We start from the raw sequence: 21,694 nt of genomic DNA on the forward strand, positions 1-21,694 counted from the left end.
ATGTCACTAAATCCTAAACATTGGTCCTTTAATTTTTGCTTTGCTGTAATTCTGCTTCCTTGTTCTCCGCTCCCTCTCTACTCAGGTGCTCAAGTGCTGTTGTTGTTTTCCTCTCTGCAGCACACCACTGCTCTCTGCTGGACTAAAAGCACTTTGGGGGCTCCTTCATACCAGCAACCATCAAAGTGCACAACACTCCTCACTTAACCTCAGGAACAATGTAAACATAATCTCAGGAACTTCTGCATATTACACATTTATGTTTTATAGATTTATTTACACAGAGATTGTTTACTGTATATAATATTTTATTTAATTTTACACTTTCCACTGTACGTTGTTACTTTTTTCCCACTATACTGCTGTTTCAATTTGAATTTCTCCTCAGGGGGGTCAATAAAGATACATTTTATTTCTTATCATATTTTATTGCAGATGGGAAAAAAGACTGGAAATAACATACCCTGATGATAGACTATTTTGATGGGTAACAACTTTCTAACCTACATACTGGTATACACTCAGATACACAGTACATTCAACAGTATAACTAAACTTTTTCTGTTCTGACAACAGCTTCATCTGTCTACTAAATAAACGTTTTTCTCTGACAGTGACATCTGAATGAAAAATTTGAGTTAGTGCAGGGTTGGGAAGATCACTTTGGAAATGTAATAGGTTACAGATTACTAGTTACCTTATTTAAAATGTAATAAGTAATTTAACTATTTCAATTACTCAATCAAATAATAATATCACTTACTACATTTGATTACTTTTTGAATGACTAACAGATGTCTTCAGCTGTTAGGGCAAGTGTTCCCACTAAGCACCAAAATCTAAGTTCAGGTGTTTTTCATGGATACTGACCCGATTTATAAGGAGATCATATAAAGCAAGATTTAACTCTCATTTGAAAATGTATTCATAAGTTCATGTAGAATTCTGAATATAAAATAAAGATATTTTATCAAAAAAGTTTAAGCCATTTAGGCCTACATCATGGTTTATTTACAAAATATAAAGAAATTTCAAAGAATTAAAAACAGCAATATATGTATTCAGTAACATGTTAAATATTTAGAAAAATAAGTAAAATCTTTAAGGTCTGACGTCAGATGTAACCTTCTTTCTAATCATCAACATTTTCATCAGTAACTGTAATTTAATGACACATTTTTATCTCAGTAACATTTGTTTTGTAATTAAATAACATAATTTATGTAGGGTGGATTAGGGTAATGAGGGACATTGACTAATTTGGGACAACTAAGCTTTTTCTATTCAATTATTACTAGTAGCCTACTAGTTTTTTAATCTATCTGATCTATCATTATGATATAAGGTGGTGGATTCATGTGTAAATATGATACACAAATCAGAAACGCAACAAAAAAACAGTGCCACTGTACCCGAATCCACCCTGCGCAGCGGATATTACGGTAACTGGCGGTTGTGTACTACGTACTACTGCAGTTCATGTCATGCGCGTCATCCGGCGTCATTACGGTAACCAGGCGGAAACATGGCGCTGTCCTGCTCTAGCCTGTGCAGCCGTCTGTCTTTGATCCGGCTCTGTGGTCTCAGGGCCAACATTATAACTAATGGCCTTTATTCTCCCAGTGTGTCCCAACAGTCCAGGTATGTCTGAAACCCTCTGAGGTCCGTCAGTCCTTAGTGTTGACACGTTGTTTTGCTTTCATCTTCTCTTCAATACTAAGCTAAGCTAAGCTGGCTGCATATCTGGTTTATCTGCTCATCTTTGCGCTTTTTTATAAGGACATTTAAACATATATATGATTTAATAAGAGTTGTCCAGTTTATATGCTTCTTAAATTATACTATTCTGATAGTTATACTTATATCTAGTGGTGTTTTCTTTAATTAATGTCTAACCAAGCTGAAATGATAAAGATTCAGGCATAAAACAGTAAAAAATGACTGTTACTAATACATTTCACTGCTTCCCCCTCCACCCAGACTATATTAAACCAGCTCCACATCAAAAACTACTATGTTAAGACTTGACTTAGACTGTGTGGAGGTCAACCTTGCAGACAGTGTTCACCTGTTACAAATATGGCTGTGTGTGTGTGTGCCCCCCTCATGTTTACAGCAGATTATTGCATCATGTAGCATTGTGGTAGTGGAGACATGGCATGGGAAGTGAAAGTGTTGAAGTTAAGTGGTTATTCAAAGCAAAGAGGGGATTTCCCAGTGTTATATCATAGATAGGCTCAAGGTTTTTTAAAGGGGGGGGGGGGGGGGGGGGTTGGATCTACTGGCAACAAAGCATGACCAGGCAGCAAAAAGTGGCCACACCATCTCCGACAGATAGAAAAACAACTTCATCACAGATACAGAATTTGATAAATAAAGAAACTCCAATCGGCAAATGTCCTGCCAATAGAAGGCTGTCTTGTTGTGATCTCAGCAAGGACAGATGTTTGGATGTTTGGGGTGAGCTCAGAAATACCAACATTTCACAATAAAAGCTTGAGATTTATGGCAGGAACAGATGGGTGAATATAAAGAGACGGACAGGAAGAGAGAGAGAGAACATGATGCAGTGTTTCCCACAGTCAAAAGCATCATTATGGTGCACTGTGAGAGCAAAATTAAGAGGATATATCCATAAAAAAATGGTGCTTTAGTAGTTTAATAACTGGTTGTATAGGTATGAATGGTGACGACACAGCAAAAAGGTCACACCCACAAAGCATGGGAAATAAATGTTTACTAGTTCATTACTTAAGAACATATAAAATACTGTTAGATTAGGTTAGAGACTATGGTGGGTCGCCACACTCTATATAATTAGTGGGAAATGCTGATGGTGTGTGAGAATATTGAAGTCTGGGTAGATGTTTTACCGACTCCTGCTCCGAATTGACTCCACCCTGACTGAGGAGAAGCACCGCTCCTTCTTTCATACAGACCTGCTGAACCCTCTGGTTTGCATCATTGTGGTGAAGGATTCATACTGCAGCAGCTTAATGGCTCCAAACACACCTCAAAGTTTTGCAAGAACCACTTAAAGTCCAAAAGAAGACCCACACCTTTTTTTCGTCTTGTCAAACCAGCTTCTCACCAGCTTCCTCCCACTACATGCACATCCAGTTTTTAGATAAATATCACACAATATGGGCCATCTCTTGTATTAAAATATATGTTAAGGATTACTGTAGTCATTCATCTTCTTCTTCTCCTTCTTTTTTCCCCCAGGTTGTCCCTGTGTAGATACTACTCCACATCTAAAGTTAGGCGAGGTATCGGTCGCTACGTCTCCTCCAGGCTCCAGTTGGCAAATGTCAAATATGAAAGTTTCCTCAAACGAAGATTTCCCCGCTTTTATAAGCTCTACCACACTTTTATTCAAGGTAGGCCCACTGATACCTCCGAGACTCTCTGTTGTTATATACTCTAGATATTTTGTTAATGTTTTAAGTTACGTCACAATATTTTTATTTCCTTTTTAAAACTATGAACTGATTATTTTTTGTAACACCATTCAGCTTGGCTTTAAATTGAATCTTCAATGTATTCCAGTATGTAGAAAGATTGTATTTAATTTTAGAAGCAGGAGCACAATGCCAACACTGAAGTTCACTTATAAATAGCTTTGGACTCCAGCTCCTCGTCTTTCTTAGCTGCTGCACATCATATATATAATTTAGTTGAATTTTATTAACGTAATTAAAAGAAAGATACTATATGTCCTTCTTCTCCTGTGGATTTTGGTGTAAAGGAAACATTTTTCAGAGTGAGGTGTAGACCGACGTGAGCTTCAATAAAAGTCCATTAGGATTAAAACAGGTTAAAACAAACTCTTGTCTAGTCCACTGTGCTTTATCCACCAACGTTTTCAGCTATCTGGCCTTCATCAGGGTGGAGCCTCAGGCCAACTTGGCTCTCTTGGCCAACACAGCTCTCTCGGCGCATGCTCTGCTGCGTCGACACTGTCTGTATTCACGGCCTCTCCTGTCTTTTAATGGCCTCCCCACCCCCGACCCCTCAGTCCTCCCAAGGCAAAGCTACATACAGAGTAAACAACACTGTTTATGACCTCATACGCCCCTTTCTTCACACTGCTTCCATCTAGGCGTAGATAAAGATCCTTGGCCTGAAAAACGAGCATGTTATGGCATGAATTGTGTCCCCTCAGTCATAGCATTGCTAAATAAAACACCCAGATGACTGTAACTGTGTGTATGATTGACTTACATGTAGTTATGGTTCTCTATTTATGTATTCATGTGAGTCTCTGTACAGACTGTGGCAACAAATCTCCTTGAAGGATAATAAAGAATCTATCTATATATCTAATATACATTTCACTGATGACTTTTTCATCTCAAGCTGTCGATCAGTAAACAAGTAAATATTTATCTTCCAGTTCAGGCAGGCTAATTCAGTATTCAAACCAGTATTTCAAGGCACAGCGTATTTACATCATTTCCATTTTTTAACATTCATGAATAATCTTAAATGATTACAAAGTTTATTTTTACAAAAACAGGTTTTAATTTGAAAACAAACACGACTCAGTAAACACAAAAATCTCTTTTAGTTATAACATGGATCCATTTTTATTAAAATGAGTCAAAATTACGTAATTTCACCATTTTGTGGCATCACACACTGTAAAAAAAACCCCAAACTTTTATTAAGGTCAGTGTGACACAAGACGGCTCAGCTCAGGAGGGAGGTGTTGTTGATTAAATTCTTCGACTCCTCCTGATCTTATTTTAGGAGTTGTTGAGCAAGACATGAACCATAATCGCTCCTGATGACAGGTCAGCGTATTGCACATCACCTACTCTACCACTGGTGTGTGTGTGTGTGTGTGTTTGTGTGATTTTAGAGGCATGTTGTAAAGCACTCAGGTAAGAAAGCACCATTTCAAAATTTTAATGTCCTTAACATCCTATTTTTATCATCGAGTTACTTTAGGATTCAAGTTACTTTTCCAAGACGCTAAAGATGTGAGTCGGATAAAAGTGAAGATGGGCAGCCAGAATCTGCAGGTCCAGGATTTACCGTACAGGGAGATGGAGAAACTCAGACAGGTGAGTCAAGTGTCTCACCACAGATGTACACACACACAGCACGGGGTATTTGACTCACATATAAGCTTGTTTTGTAAGTTATTTGTCTTTTTATACATATGTGAAACACAGGTGGATGACAACATAAAGGATAAACTGTTTGGGAAATGAGGCCTTAATTTGACTTGTAATACTATTTTTGGGAGGTAAAGTTGACCAATCACATTGACCTCATTTGTTAATGGTTATCATACCAAAGTATTATAATTAATTTAACAGTGTATTGATGTTTAAAACTGCTTCATGTATCTTTAAAATGCAGGAATGAGCAGTGCATGGAATAGTTAATTATTGATGAAAGATTGCATACATCAATCATATATTTAATGCTCTATTCTAGCATTTTATTAATTAATAATTATTAATTGTATGTTTTAATGTTTCTCAAATTACATGTTTTTCTGTTTTATGTAGAGCACATTGAGTTGCCATTGTGTATGAAATGCGCTATATAAATAAAACTGCCTTGCCTTTCCTTACATTACAGATTAAATCTAATTAATAATTTGTGGGTGTTATTTTTAATTTATTACCATGCCATTGTTTCATTTCAGGTCTGTAATGTTTGTTATTTGTATATATGTTGTTTTACTTACTTTGAAACATTTGTTCCAGTTTCGCAGAGACGTGATTAAGGCCATTCCTCTGGTGATGATCTCAATCCCGCCTTTTGCCAACTACCTGGTTTTTGTCTTGATGTGAGTTACTTTAAAATGACCTCCTTCTCAGCAAATCATTGTGAAATGATTGATAGTGTTTATTTTATGAGCCTTAATTTCCCTGCTGATCCATATTCTCCCATCACTCCAGCATTTCATGTGTCTCTCTCGCCACCTTCTTCTCTTCACTGCCAGGTACTTTTTCCCCCGTCAGCTGCTCATCCCTCACTTCTGGACTCCCAAGCAGCAGGTGGAGTTTCGGGGCGTTTATCATTCCCTTAGGGCACAGCACCACCGGCCGGTGCTCGAAGGGCTCGATTACGTCAGCGGCCATGTCAAAGACGGTCAGCTGCAGAGTCGCCTTAAGGACCTGTGCGCTAAGGTCAGTGAACGCAACACAAACTCTTGGTGATAAAAACAGTGTATTATGATGAGGAAAACGCTCAGAAAATTATTAATGTTTAGTTTTCTCCTTTTTACACATTTTTACTTACATATTTGTGAGCCATCTATTCAAATCTTGGATATGAAGCTCACTCCTCGATCATAAATTGATGTATTTTAGCATGAAGTAGGTATTATTAGACTATTTATTTAAAAACAGGATCACAGATATATGTAGTATTTGTTTTCTACAAGTTGTGTTTAAATCTGTGCTCGTGGAGCTGTGGTCATATCATTTATATATTCTATAGTTGGATATCTCCTGAGACATCACATGTAGGCGTGTTCATACTTGGATGATGTTAATGTGTTGTAATGTGAGATGCTGGTGTGTTTACCATGTTTGGTTTGTTGTTAATTAATGTCTTTGAATAATTCCCTTCATGAGCAATGGGTTGTGTAAAAGGCCAGACATGAAAATAAAACCATCAGTCTGTCTTCAATTTGCTTGTTTTGTCCCACCAGAAGTCCAATACCTAAGGTTTTTTAGTTTACTGTTCTCACATCTGAGAAGCTGAAATCTGAATATTTGACTTCTTTGCTTGAAAATGATCAAAATAGTTCCAAATTAATTTAGTGTTAACTAATCGGCCGCTTGTTGCAGCTGTGGATCATTTATTGAACAAACTTTTTAGAGCATTTGAGTCTCACAGTGTTGTTGGGATATGTTGATGAACGTTTTGGATCTCTGCCATCAAAGTAACGCTTTTAAAAGTTCTGTATGGTTTAATTTCACCTCCAGCTCCGTTAGGAGACCGTTAAGTCTTTGTGAATACAGCCTCGGATCATTTCCACCACAGTAAACCTTCAGTGTAAAATCACTTAAGCAAAGCTGTTGAAAACGGGTTTTACCTGTGATTACTAGTCTTAGTATAAAAGGACAAACCTGTATCCAGTGTTGCATGAAAATTGAATAAGTTGACTTTCTGTGTGTAAACAGGTGCAAAATGGAGGAAGCCCTCAAGTGTCTGAAATCCTCGCTGTCCGACGCCTGTTTTCTGGACCTCCTCTGGGCATGAAGAGGATGAGAGTGGATCAGATGGTCAGTAAAAGTCACGCTCATTCAGTTGATGTGAAAAAAAAAAAAGGCTCGGGCCAGAACATATTTGTGCTCTTCTCTCCGTCTTCAGAGACACATCAGCCCCCTGCTCTTCCTCACGCCTCGCCTCCCGGGCTTCCTGATTGGCCAGCGGCTGCAGAGACACGCCCTGGAGCTGCTCCAGCTGGACCGCGCACTCAGCCGGCTGGGCGCTCACCAGCTGAGTGACATCGAACTCAGACATGTCAGTAGCTCGGAAAACTGAATTATATGATCATCTGTGTAAAGATGTGTGTTTTTATAAGTGAATCATATTTTCTCTTTTTAGGCTTGCTTCGTTAGAGGGCTGAACTCTGATAGTCTGAGCACTAACGAATGTCGCGAGTGGTTATCTCAGTGGCTTCAGATGTCTTCCTCTTTGAAAGGTATTCTTGTGACTATTTTGTCTAATATTTAAAATGACTTCGACACTTCAAAATATGCTCATTTAAGTTTCTTGCTGAGAGAAGATGAGAAGATCATTATCTCGCTTATGTCAGTGTGTTATCCCTCACATACAGACTCTTCAGAGTACCCCCTCATAATAAGTCTCTAACAATGAATACGTCATCAGTCACAGACGATAAACCAGATTAATCCTTAAACTTTCAGAGAGCTGAGAGAGTTTATCATTCAGTTTTTACACTTCTCGTTTATGGAGAAAAAACAAGAACTATAGCTGCACTCAAATGTTAAAAGGAGAAGTCATCACATTTCAGGCTAAAAGTAAGAAGTATTTAAAGTTTACTGCTTTCAAAAATAAAAATGGGTCAACTTTGACCCTGAACAGTATGTACAGTAAGGGTTAAATAAAGCTCCCAGCAGCTGGTTTAGCTCTGCCCAAAGGTCGCAAACTCAATCTACCAGCTTCTCTAAAGCTCTCAAATTAACATGTTAGTTAACAAGTGTAGAAGTTACAATTTGTGGTTTTCTTGTGGGAACGGGGGCAGTAAGTACAGACAGAGCCAGGCTATGTCCAGTCTTTAAGCTAAGCGGCTTTATATTCATCCTACACACAAGGTATCGATCTTCTCATCTAATTCTCACCAAGAAAGCACAAAAAAGTATATTTATTTTAAAATGTTAAGTAATTTCCCTTTTTTTTCTTTTTCAGACTCCGAGTTGTCGCTGCTCCTGCACAGCATTGTATTTCTCTCAGCCAACAGCCCAACTGGCTCTGACCGCCACTGACAGGAAGCCTGAAGCAATGTGCTGTTTTGCGATTACGCTCTATTTTGTGCTACAACTGCACAGCACAACTTCCTATAAGTTGTCAACATCTCCTTTCACACCAAGGAAAAGTCAAAAAGAAACCCATTTTACAGCCGTTCTTGGCACGATTTTCAGGTTTAGGGAAGAAGAAGAAAAAAAACCTCTAAAAATCTAAAACTTAAAGTAGGTCTGCAGTAAAGAAAAAGACCTCGTTGTAGTAGAGATTCTCATTTTGCCAATTAAATCTGCTGTTAGTTATTAAAAACCCCACTAATATGAAGTGTCTGATACCACTGATAACACTAAGTTAACAAGCTTATCATTTACAGATATAAAAAAGATGAACAGTGTCTTAATTAGGTCGTTAGAACTCCATACATTAGGTTAAAACAGTGTAAGAAGATCATATAAATAATTACAAAGTCTTGAGTAGTGTAGTTCCCGTACTTGACAGCACGTGAAGTACTTAAACTGTGATGAACTGGACAAATATTTAGTGGTGACGTTTTAAGGTAATGTCATTAATTGCCCGTCGCTGTATCTCGAGCTCGTTACCACTTACAGGCGCACGCTTGATCTTGTTTACTTCAGAGCGAATACACACGTTACGTTTCACAGCTACAGAAACAAGCAGGGAAACAAAGAGGACATCCTTAAAGTTCAGCAGTAGTTCCTGGTCAGTTCATATTATTTTTTGCGTGTGGAATGACGCAATCGTTCGGACACATTCCATTCAAGAAAAAATACAGATGAAAAGAAAAAAAAAGGCTTTTTTATCGGTGTGTTAACGTTCTCATCAAACACTGTACTGTATTTTCTCATACTTTTACCTCACTTTGTACTTCTTTTTTTTCCTTTTCTTTACCATCAACATGCAGAAAGTTGTAAGCTTACGTGTGAAGGAGAAATTTAGTGGGCGGCAGTCGATAGAAAAGAAGGATTTTGTAAAAATGCTGGTCGTGATTGAAAAAAATCATTAGTGAAGGCACCTTTTTTTAGAAAGTAAAAGAAAAATGATGGATCTAAATAAGAGATTGAGAGAAGAAGTAAAAAAAAGAAACCATTGATTACTCAATTGCAAGAGACATTCATTGTTATGTATGTGGCAAGAAGCTGAACTTCCTTTTACGGATGAATTTAATCCTCATAAACCTGTTTGGGGTGGGGAGCTCCGAGCTGTCTGAAGAGAGTTGTGATGGCACTTTATGTTTTGTTGTATTTGTTTACTTGATGTTTTTCTTGCTTTGGGAGCTTAAAAAAAAAGAAGACATGGATTTATCCCCCCTCGGTCAGTCCGCACTTAAGCACTGAATTTCATTGAAGCTTTTTTGCCTGCTGCAGGGTGACGGCTCAAAGAGGAACTGCACATCCTACGTGCTGCTTTTTGTGTTGTTCAAAAAAGGAAATGTCATGCTTCCTGTGCCTTCTGCAAGGACAGGCACGTTATATTTAAATATGAGTTGCAAACTTATATTCTGTTTGGTTTTTCTTTTCTTTTTTTAAAAAAGTACTTTTTGCTCAACAAGCTTTGAATGTGATGCTGTGCCATATTATATACACTCTGTAATGGAACTGTGTAATAAAATACCTGATGGTGCATTTATTGTGTGAACACTTACAGTCAAATTCACATGTAATTTAAAAGAGTCTTTAATAAAAATAGAAACTGAGAACCAGCAAGACATTTAAAACTCTGCTCTGAACAGATCCAGCAAAGTAAAAAGATGTTAGAATTCCTCAAAACCAAAAAAAAGAAAAATATGTCACCGACATAAAAGTGTGAACGTTAATCTCTTCTACGTATCATTTTGTACTTCTAAACATAAAAAGTATCAGACTGCTGATCGCCTATGAAAATATATACCAAAATCAATGTGGAGGGAAAATATATTGTTCTGTGCATTACAGTCGTAGTTATGAGACAAGAATATTGAACTGTTTCTCTAAATTAAGCTCCCAATTAAGTGACCCCCAACGACCGACCCACCAAACCAACCGATCACATGACTTCGTAGCCGCTGCGGATCCCTCTCATCAGCATGCAGGAGAACACGATGCCCATTATCTGCAAGGAAAAACAGTCCAAATGTGAGAAGAAGTGGATAAAATCACCACTGTTTAAAGAAAAATGTGTCTTTGTTTAATCTTTTCTTTCAGGGCAGAAAGACGTGACAAATGTCAGGACAAGTTCCCATCGTCTCGTTGTTAGGAAGTTAATGAAGTGGCCGGTCCGACTGAGTCATTCTTTGTTAATTCAACATGCCTTTGTTTACTGATGATACATACCTGCAGGAAAGCAATGACGAGTGCTGCGACTATCACCCACTGGATGTTTTTCTTCAGTAAAGCTTCAAGAGCATCGTGGCAGCCCTGCATCAGAAAGAGAGAGAGAGAGAAGTTAAACTCTTGTTCTTTGAGAGACACATTGCTCAAAAATTACTTCTTTTTTGTCAACTTTGACTTCCTCATCGTTCGAAGAACCACACGACCCGGCGCTGTTTGTGTAACAACAACGGTCTTTTCTCTTTTGACACAAACTGGACTTACAACCATAAAGCACTGTTTTTACACCATATGAGAAGATATTTTAGTTTAATATATTATTTATGAGCTTTGCATGAATATATTTTAAAGCTGCACCAATTAGCTGATATTATATGATATATAAGAAAATTAAATCAACCATTTTATTAATTTATTAATCACTTTTGAGTCCAAATCATCTTGTTCCAGCTTTTCAAATGTGTCTTGTGTTAATCTTACATGACATTTGAGGATCTTAGCTTGAGCTTTAGAGGACAGGTGTGTGTAAATTAGACCTTTCTGACTCATCGTGTGGTGACCGCCTGACACACGCACTGTCCGTGTGTGTACACACACACACACACCTATTTGGCGTCATGTCTCTATCTAATATTTACTCTCCTTCAAGCTCCGGTTTGACGTCGACCAGCTACTGTGTGAAATACTTTACAGTACGACTCTTAAACTCAGTAGATGTTTGACTTTTACAGCAGGAAATGGCTCACTTTGTCTGCCATTTAGTGCTGTTTGAATGGAGTTTATACAACGAACGAAGAGCAAGCTGCTGAGTTGCACCTTATTTAATTACTTTGTGCGGCATTTTTCACGTCACATTCGAGTGATTGAGATCATGGCAGATATATTGGTGTGTATGTCTGCTGTTAATTAAATCCTGAGGTCACATTTGAGGGAATTTAGAAACAGTGTTGCTATAACATGGTCTGTCAATGAATAGTTTGTCCATCAGAGAGCACTAGGGCTGCGTATCAGTACTCATTCTCTTTCTATTTTTCTGTACTTTGTTTTATTTTTGTTATAATTGGGTTGGATGGATTTTATTGTATGTTTTAATGTTTCCAATTTCTATTATAATTGGCTTTTATTTATTTATCTTTTTAATTGTATGCTTTTATGCTTCCAATTCTTACTGTCAAATATTTGATTTCATGTTAAACACATTGAGTTGCCTCTGGGTATGAAATGCGCTATGTATATCAGCTGGGCTCCACTTCAAACATTTGTTTGACCTTTTTTTTTACATTTTTTATTTGTATGTTTTAGGTTTCCAATTTTTACTATAATTGGGTTTTATTTATGTTTTTTTTTTTTTTTTAAATTGTATGTTTTTATGCTTCTAACTTTTACTATATATTTTTTTTATTGTATGTTTTTATGCTTCCAATTCTTAGTGTTACCTGTTTGTTTTTATGTAAAGCGCATTGAGTTGCCCCAGGGTACGAAAAGCGCTATACAAATAAAGCTGCCTTGACTTATTCAATATTTTGTGACATTTTAATCCTTTATTTGACAGCAGACAGTAAACGATGTCTGCACATATATCAGTTCCTCTTCTGACTAACTGGCTGCCAAGTGCACTTGCTGTTACCACCAGCAACCACACGTGTCACCACATCCACTGCAGGTTTACCTTCTGGTACACTTTGGCAGAATCCGTCATGGTCTTGGCTCCACAGTTTGCAGTGACGTTCTTGCAGCACGAGTCAGGCACTGAGGTTCCATCAGGTTTGAAGTGTTTCCAGTCGGTGGAGCTGTTGGCACCGCAGCATTTCAACTGGAGGAGGAAACGGGTCAAAATATTTAATAAGGAAGTGCCAGTGATGAGGTATGGCAGCAATCACATGACCTATACGTAGTAAAAAGGGCATTTCGTGCCAACAGATGGTGCAAAGCAAAACAATATAGTGTCATGTAACAGCGACCAACAGGATGCAGCACTGTTATGTGAAGGTGTAGTCAGACAAAAGCAAACAGCGAGTGTCAAGAGTTTACACTGAACTCACATCCTCCTGCAGTTTGTCCACAGCGTCTCTGAATTCAGCTGAGCTGTTGTTGTACTTGGTGATCATTTCAGTGAGACTGTCCTGGACCACGGTTGAGATCTAGATGAGGAGAGGAGAGGAGAGGGAAGGCATGAAACTTAACACTCACTTTCTGCAGAGTAAAAAAGGACAGGTTCACCTTAAAAACAACAGTCAGGTGCCAAAATGAACATTAAAGCTGTTTTCCTACTGTAATCATTCCTCATGTTTAGTACCGACCATTGTAAGATCCCTTACAGTGTAAACGATGGAGGACAAAATCAACAAGGCTCCTACTGTGCAAATAAACTGAGCTAGCTGATATGAAGCTTCAGCTATCCAAATTATTCAAATCAAGTAGATATCCTTCAGTGTTGCAGTCCTTTTAGTGTCTAAGTCCCTATTTTTGTTATTATACTTCCACCACAACTCAACAGGGAAACACAAAGAGGGAATCTGATGCTAAAAAGACTAAATGTGGCAGATATCCACTTGATATGACAAACTCAGACTGCTGAAGCCTCATTTATACACACTTTTAAATGCATTTTTCCTCAAATCGAGCCCTGTGGATTTTGCCCTTGATCTATTAAATTGTAATTTGAGAAGATCTTCTAATAGTCAACAGGACTAGGAGTGGACAGGACTGCTGTTTTAAGACACTCACTTTGTTTCTGAAGATGTATCCGGCAATAGCTGCGGCGATCTCAACAATGATGACGAGAGAGATGAGGATGGCAAACTGGGAAGAAAAAAAAATACATGAATTTAAACACATTAAACACATTAAACAGATTTCACACTCATGTTATTCATGAATCTGATCCACAGCTAATTAAATATGTTTAATCATGTTGTGATTGAGTTACCGTGGTGACCATGCAGTAGTTCTCTTTCCAGGCGCCACAGCAGCCGAAGAAGGCGATGAAGAAGATCACCACACCGATGCCGATGAGGACGATGGGAGCTCCCGAGGCCGTCGCATCACGGATCATGAAGGTTTTGTGCAAAGCTAACTGAACCAGTATTCCCACGACAATCAGTGCCAGACCGCATATCTGCAGAGGAAGAGAGGAGACCAGTTATAAGGATGGATTCAGGGGATCGTTTCTTGATTCTTCTATCTGAGGCTTTGATTTTTTGAATAGCACAGAAAGGCTGTAATAATTATATAAGAAACTAAATATGTACTTGTGAAATTGAGAAAGGCGCGACCAAATACTTGCCACCATCAATCTGAACATGTGCTTTTTGAATTCCCATCTGTCATTTTCAGAGAGTAATTTCAAGTTTTGTCATTTCAAGAACCCTTTTTTTTTTTAAGGGTGATAACATTTAGTTTTTAAGTGTTTAAAGCCACTCATCTGGACTTCTGTTTCTCACATAATTTACCAGACAGAATCATGTAATATACCCCAATAACTCTCTAGGGTTTCAATTTGTGTTAGTGTTTCTATGACTGCTATACTATAAAAGGGTTAAACCTTAAATTAAAATTCACACTTCAATGCAAAGTTTTAACCCTCACACACTGTTCAGACCATCCACAGTATCCCTGCATAAATTAGTCTCTAAAACTCATTCACGTATAAGTCATCAACACGCTACAAAAACTACATGTTTGTTTATTCTGGATCACATTAGGAGGAGTCATCAAATGTCAGGCTAAAATTATAAAGTATTTAGTGTGTTTTTTACAGCTCTCAAATGTAAAACATGGGTCAAGTTTAACCCTGAACAGGATGTAAAGGATTAAATACTCAACGCTTCAATTACATTTACTGTCTGAATTTTTGAATCCTAAAAAAGATGAGAAATCAAACCATGTTTCTGATCTACCAATTACAAAATTCACCTGACTTTAAGACTCAACCTTGACTGTTCTTACATACCAACGCCTCACTGAGTCTGGGTGAGTAAGCACTGAGGATAAACAGATAGAGGGAAGTTGTGATAGTCTCTTTGGTTCCTGTATGCAGATGTAAAATGAGTTGGCGATAAACCGAGATGTCCGCGTGTCACCGTTCAGGGCGCGGTGACACAGGAGGAGCAGCTCATCGGATCCTCTGCAAACAACCGTATGGGCGAAGTGTTTGACCCGGGATGGGCCAGGATCATCTAATAAGCGCTAAAGCAAATATTAGAGAAAATTGCCTGTCCTTCATTTTTACAGCAGGGCAGCGTACACATAATAAAGGTGGTGAAAGCTGCAACAATTAATCGATTCATTAATTCATCAGTTAACTAGTAAATTAAGATTAGTTGATTTCCTCTATTTTACAGACTAGTAAACTGATTATTTTTTAAGTGTTTGCTCATGTGGGAATGTTGGTTCTCTTTAATTTAAATATATGTAAAGTGCCTTGAGATTACTTTTGTTGTGATTTGGCGCTATACAAGTAAAGATTGACTGACTGACTGATTGATTGATTATCTTTTGGTGTTTGACTGTTGATGGAGCAACATTAAGACATATAAAGTTGTCGTTCTGTGCAGTGGGACTGTGCAGTACTGAATTAATCCAGAAAATGATCAGTAGCAGTTTCTGTAATGGCAGTAATTGTTAATTGCAGCGCTACAGTACAGAAATAAGCTAAATTTGAGCAGGAAAAGAAGTGTAATGTTGGAAAAAATCACCTACATTACCTGGTTTGACAAAATAATCAATCTGTTGGCATCATTTTGGGCTTTTTAATAGTGTGATTTTAAAGGTCATAGTTAATCAATAAATCGAGAAAATAAAAGCCAGATTATCACTAATGAAAATAACAGTTGCAGCTCTGAATTTATCATTCATGTAATTATTTAAGGTTATGCCAAACATTTACTCACTCAACTGTGAAAATATTCTGCTTTTTTATTTTTTGTAAGATTAAACTGAACATCTTTAGATTTTTTAATTGTTTTTTTTGTACAAATCAAGCAATTTGATGACATTTGAAATATTTCAGTTGATAAATGCACTGAGAAAAATGATTGTGAGTTTAATCCCTAATGGAAAATAATCATTAATCATTATTGTGACTCCACTGTGTCTGAGATTTTACTCTCCCTCTCTTTCTCTCTCTCTCTCTCTCTCTCTCTCTCTGAAGAGGTAAGGCTGTTTGCAGCAGAGCTCAGAGAGTTTATCTCTAAAAAAGCAGAACAGGAACAGCAGTGTCGTTTATTGGCGCCATATTTCTTCCACATTAGCTGTGAAGAACTAGCATATTCTCACGAAGGAAGTAACACAATCCCCTTTTCAGCGCTAGCATAAATAAGCACCTCGTCAAGCTACGGACTCATCTTAAAAACACCCACGCTGTACGTAAATGATGATGATTAATCATCCATGAGGCTGTGTGGGACGTCACGGGTCAACTCATAGATAAAATAGGACAATGGAGAGAGGAAGAAACTCACCACAAGACAAGAAATTCTGTAAATTCAAGTGACTGACTGTTAATGTGACTCAGAGACATTACTGATATAATTAATCTAATCTGCCTCTTCCAATTCCAATTTATCGTTTAGTCTATAAAATATCATAAAAGGTTCAACAGTAAACAGTCCAAAATGTTAATAAATATAAAAAATACTAAATTAATCATCATAAAATTAACAAACCCATTTGAGGATCTGAAACCATCATATGTTGCTGATAAGATGTTATAAACTCATAATGCTTTAGTGTAACTTGAGTCAGGCTTTATTTACTCTGTCGTTCACTCTTAATGTACTCCGAGCAAAAAGCAAACATCCTGACAGGAAGTAGGCATAAATCCAGACAGGCGTTAGTGACAACTCTCTTTCTTCTTTGAATACCAAACCTTTCTGTATCAGTTTTTTCTTTATCTGTTAAAAGATGAATAAATAAATAAATGAATAAAAGGAAGCAGCATAGTTGAGTTGCTGTTAAAGCTGTAAACTAACAGATGGCCTGGGAACAAATTCTCCCGGACAAACTGGTCTTTCTACTCTTGTGGTGCTTTCCACTTACTGTTAAGTGTGTCAAGAAAAAACATAAACAAAAACAAAAAAAACTGAAAGAAAAAAAATATCACCTAAAAAGGTTTTACACCCGTATGAAAAGCTGCACCTTAAGTCCTGCTATGAGTCTGCCTGTCTGGAGCTTTAATTTCCGACGACCGCGGGTTGTTATGTTATCCCTGTTAAGCCCTCGCTACAGCTGACGACCTCTCCTTGTTGGCACCACCAATGTAAATATTTGAGCAAGAGTCAAATAGGTGGCTGATGGCCGACGGAGGGAAACATAAAGAAGGAGTGAACAGAGCATGTAAAAACAGAGCAGAATAAAAAAGGGTTTATTCTGACTGCTTTTATATATTTATTTCCTTTTTCTTGATGAATATGTTGATACACAGGAAATAAATCTGCAACCATTTTCATGCTCAGTTAATCAGGGCTGCAACAATTTGTGGATTAATCAATCAATTACCGACCATTCAATTAATCGCTAGCTATTTTGATACTAGATTTATCATTTAGAGTCAAAATTGTCTGATTCCAGCTACTGAAATGTGAATATTTTCTGGGGTTTTGTATTCTTTTATAACAGGAAACTGAATATTTTTGGGTTGTGAACTACTGGTCGGGACAGACAAAGGCATTTGAGGACGCGTGCTTGGATTTTTCACTATTTTCTAACATTTTATGCACCAAACAACTACTGCATTTAGGGCTTGGCGATATGGACAAAATCAAGTATCACGGTATATTTGACCTCGATATCGATATTGCAACGATAATGTAGAGATGACTCTTGATGCTTTCACAAAATATTTACATTTTGAAATGTTTGATAAATAATCATCGGTAATGTTGTTATAATGACAAAGTGGGTAAAAGATAGATAACAGAACAGCTAGAACAGTCTGGTACGTTCAGAAAGTTACACATTTTTACAGTAATGCAACATTTAAAAGCAGGACCAATGACATATTACGATATTACGATATCCTAAATCTAAGACGATATGTAGTCTCATATCACGATATCGATATAATATCGATATATTGCCCAGCCCTAACTGGATTAATCAAAAAAGTAATTTTTAAAGCAAGAACAACTCAAATTCACTAATTCCAGCTTCCTTAATGTAAATACTTTCTGGTTTCTTAGTTGGTTTGTTTTTTTGTTTTATGGTGATAGATTTTGCACTTTTGAAGACTGAACTTGGGTCAGCTTGGACTATTTTCTCTAACTAATCTAACTGAGAATAAGGAAAGTAATTTTAGTTGCAAGAAATGCAGATAAAAATCAGCATTGTCATTCAGTGCTTCCTCTTCTCTTGGGTGAGATGATTATCTGAGTGTTACAGAAAAAGAACAAAATAACCCAAAGTTCACTGTTTAAAGTTTTAAGTGGCAACGTGTCAGGAAAGGAGACGAAAACATTTTAAAAATGGGAAAAAACTGAAAAATGGATGAGTCACATGATGCTGTTACACTTAAATCTGGTCATAAGATTCAAATTCCTCCATCATCATCATCATCATCATCATCATCACTTCTTAATCTGAAGCTCCCAAACACACACAGAGTGAGAGAGAAGCGCAAACAGGTTACATCCAGGAAACAGGTTGGCCAGGATATTTGAGATAAATGCCTTGTCCTCGTGCTCGTGCTCGTCTCCCCAGTCACACTTTGGTTCATTTGATATTAACCAAACATGTGAGTCAGGCAGCGAGTGTCCAGGAACAAGAAATCAAGAGGAGGATGTCAAAAGTTGTGTGCGTGTGGGTGTGTGTTTTTCACTTCATCAGCTGATTTTATACATATTATGACCTTAAAGTCAGAAGCGGGAAACACCAAGAATTCATGATCAGTGAAAGTCAAAGTGAGAGAGAGTTTTGAAACGAGTCCAGAACTGTAAATATTTCCACCAGCCAGCCAACACAAAAAAAGATAAGCTAATTTATCTCGATAACATAAATCACCAGTGGTGGGAGAAGTATTCAGATCCTTTGTTAAAGTAAAAAGTATCAAATCAGCAATGTAAACATACTGTAAAAGTCCTGCATGACACATCCTACTTCAGTAAAAGTAGATAAAGTATTATCAGTAAACTGTATTTAAAGTACTACATTAAAAAGTGATTTGGTCCTTTTGACAGCAGCATGTTATTGTTGTAGCTGCTGGAGGTGGAGCTAGTTTACACTACTTTATAAATTAGCTAGTTTAGTCCAGTGGTTCCCAACTTAGGGGTCAGGGCCCTCCAAAGGGTCACCAGATAAATCTAAATGGGTCCTGAGATGATTAATGGGAAAGGAAAGAAGTACTTCAGTTGTTGCATTCTTTGATCATTTGAACATTTATTAGTTAATGTTTAGAGGGGAAAATCACTATTTAGTGGAGCTGTTAACAACTCATCTGAAATGTGAGCCTGACTACACACTGCTTTTTTGTAAGTTGCCTTTAACAATGTGTTGTAGTTTAAAAGTTTGTTATATTATCCATTGTGTCAAATCTTCATCTGAAAAGTAACTAAAGCTGTCAAATAAATGTAGGTAGAATGTACAATATTTCCCTCTCTGAATGTAGCCTACTTCATGGAGTTCAAGTATAAAGTAGCAGAAAATAGTCAATTCTCCACCACTGCAAATTACACGGGACATTTTAACGTGACCATATTTCCTGTTTACTCTCCGGCTACTTAAAAACTTCTTGTTTTTGGTGTGATGTCGTAATTTTTCACAAGCTAACTTCACTTCTTTATATAATTGCAGCTGCAGTACTCACCCAGAAGATAAAGTTGAAAAAGAAAAGCAGGAACTTGACACATTTCATTCCCCCCTCTACACCCATGGCTGCTGATGACGATCGATTTCCTGCATCATTACAAAACGAAAACAAAATTAATTAGTTGCACTTCATGGCGTAGTTTTTTCTTTTATATATATCAAACACACACAAAAAAAGGTTGAACTGTATGCACAAAGTTACATCAGCTGTAACATGAGCAGCAACAGCAGCATACTGGAAGATCTGAGTCACTTAAAGACGAAAAGTGATTAAGCTTTTAGGAATAACATAGGGATAACAAATGCAGTAGTGTTCGGTCAAAGGACTAAACAAGCAAAAAATGTCTTTTTAAAAAGCCTTCATTGTTAGACTGAATTAATCACTAATCCACACATATTACATGTTTTTTAAAAAGTTTACACTCACTGATTTTCATGTTTACAGTGCTGTATCACAAACAAAAGGGCAGGGCTGCACTTTTTAAAATAACCAAATTAAGTGTGTACAGGCCAAAAAACAACCAATCGTCTGGGCCATTAATGGGGGGATTAAAAAACAAAAAAAGTGTAGTTTTTAGAGAGAAGAGGAGTCCGTGCAGCCCAGGCCCGTTACTCATGGCAACAACACCAGTTCTGTCCTAAGCTAAATTAAGTTACTAAATTATCAAACAACAAGCAAGTTCACAGTTTAACTAAGTTACTCTTAGATAAACAAAGATATGTCGGCGAGATGTTTATCGAAAGCTGGAAAAAAAACACATCCTCTTTTCTTTCTTTCTTTCTTTTTTTTTAAAACGTACACTTTTAAGTTAAGAAAAAAGTCTTTAAACGCATCATTCCAACAAGTTTAACAGGAACTGTTGGTGATGAAAAGAAAAAAAGAGTAGTTTTTAAATAGTTTTTTTAGGCCTACCTTAGTGGAGAAGTATGGGAAGCCAACGTAGAGAGGCGAAGACGACGAAGTGTGGAAATATTTTGGAAGGAGAAGCTTGTGCCCGTTTATAGTCTCCTCCCTTCTGCTCCTGTCTGCTCTCCACCTCCTTCTCACGGTGCCTTCAATGACTCCTCGTTAACCACACAGCTCCTGAGTTTATCCTAGATTTCTGGGTGTAGTCAGCTTCTAGTTCACACAAGACTAATGTCCCTTTTTTTAATAGATTAGTCATATAAATCATCCAGTAAGCTATGTTACATGCAATGGCGTTACTTAATTTAATTATAATATAAATGTAACTTGGGGGTCATAACTGAGGTCAGGCCTTTAAGATTCTGCTCATTTTTTAACCCTTAAATAGGAAACGTGCACCAGGAGATACTTTGACACCCTGTTAGAAGCATGATTGGTTCAGTTTTATTGCCTTGAATCAGTAGAATTGTTTGTGGTAGGCCTATACTTTGATAGAAATTATATACAATTTATAAATCTCAATTTAGAAACTAATATGTGTAATATTAATGACCAGCGAAAGGTACTTTACATCTGAAGTCAAACCTTTAAGATTTTGCTTATTTCTGACCCTTAACCCTCCTGTTGTCCTCGGGTCAATTTTGATGCAGGGCCAATATAGTTTAATTTAAATGAGGCCTATTGACCATAATTTCCACAACCATGTGTCAAACCTGTGGGAATAGGTTGGAATGAAGTTTTCCAAAAAGTTCTAACACAGGATTGGGTGATCATTTATACCTTATGTTTCATAAACAGTCAAACCTCACCAGGTAATTTTGAACCAGAAGGACAAAAGTTGCACACTTAACAGGAAGATAACAGGTGAGTTAAACAGGCAATGTGCAATGCGGAGATACAGACTCTTTGGCACCCTGTTAGAAGCATGATTTGTTAATGTGGTTGTTCAATTGTATGTGCCTTGAATTGGGGTTTGTGGTAGGCCTATACTTTGACAGGAATGATAACACATACTAGTTTCTAAATTGAGTAATTTAGAAACTAGTATGTGGTATATTAATGACCAGAGACAGCAAGGATGTATCACTTCTCTTTATTAAATAAAGCATTCAGTCGTTTAGCATTACGCACATTTTTATGCCTTAATATGGACAACATATCTTGGAGGAGATATAACTCATAAAAAACCCAAATTTCAGAA

The 21,694-nt window shown here is 37.2% G+C and overlaps 2 protein-coding genes across 2 annotated transcripts; one reads left to right on the plus strand and one right to left on the minus strand.

Moving 5' to 3' along the window:
• The first annotated feature begins 1,525 nt into the window (after positions 1–1,525).
• letmd1 (LETM1 domain containing 1) lies at positions 1,526–8,602 on the plus strand. The gene is made up of 9 exons (XM_053317663.1): positions 1,526–1,641; positions 3,226–3,380; positions 4,954–5,069; positions 5,724–5,806; positions 5,963–6,149; positions 7,152–7,253; positions 7,342–7,494; positions 7,579–7,675; positions 8,404–8,602. Exons 1-9 carry the CDS (start codon positions 1,526–1,528, stop codon positions 8,478–8,480), a joined length of 1,086 nt encoding a protein of 361 aa, XP_053173638.1. The 3' UTR covers positions 8,481–8,602.
• Positions 8,603–10,143: 1,541 nt separating this feature from the next.
• Positions 10,144–20,596, minus strand: cd63 (CD63 molecule). Its single transcript, XM_053317664.1, has 8 exons — positions 20,500–20,596; positions 19,585–19,673; positions 13,714–13,902; positions 13,512–13,586; positions 12,827–12,925; positions 12,454–12,597; positions 10,788–10,871; positions 10,144–10,566 (listed from the first exon to the last, which is right to left on the minus strand). Exons 2-8 carry the CDS (start codon positions 19,648–19,650, stop codon positions 10,501–10,503), a joined length of 723 nt encoding a protein of 240 aa, XP_053173639.1. The 5' UTR covers positions 19,651–19,673; positions 20,500–20,596; the 3' UTR covers positions 10,144–10,500.
• Positions 20,597–21,694: the final 1,098 nt, after the last annotated feature.

This window comes from Scomber japonicus, chromosome 4, assembly GCF_027409825.1.
Source record: "Scomber japonicus isolate fScoJap1 chromosome 4, fScoJap1.pri, whole genome shotgun sequence".
Taxonomy (NCBI): Eukaryota; Metazoa; Chordata; class Actinopteri; order Scombriformes; family Scombridae; genus Scomber; species Scomber japonicus.

Excerpts from the sequence above, each read along its gene's own strand:
- letmd1 (XM_053317663.1), top strand. The coding sequence starts at position 1,526 with ATGGCGCTGTCCTGCTCTAGCCTGTGCAGCCGTCTGTCTTTGATCCGG. Across the intron at positions 6,150-7,151 it reads TTAAGGACCTGTGCGCTAAG|GTGCAAAATGGAGGAAGCCC; the intron begins GTCAGTGAACGC and ends GTGTGTAAACAG. Across the intron at positions 7,495-7,578 it reads GTGACATCGAACTCAGACAT|GCTTGCTTCGTTAGAGGGCT; the intron begins GTCAGTAGCTCG and ends TTCTCTTTTTAG.
- cd63 (XM_053317664.1), bottom strand. The coding sequence starts at position 19,650 with ATGGGTGTAGAGGGGGGAATGAAATGTGTCAAGTTCCTGCTTTTCTTT. Across the intron at positions 13,903-19,584 it reads TTTTCAACTTTATCTTCTGG|ATATGCGGTCTGGCACTGAT; the intron begins GTGAGTACTGCA and ends CTTCCTCTGCAG. Across the intron at positions 10,872-12,453 it reads CTGCCAAAGTGTACCAGAAG|GGCTGCCACGATGCTCTTGA; the intron begins GTAAACCTGCAG and ends TTTCTGATGCAG.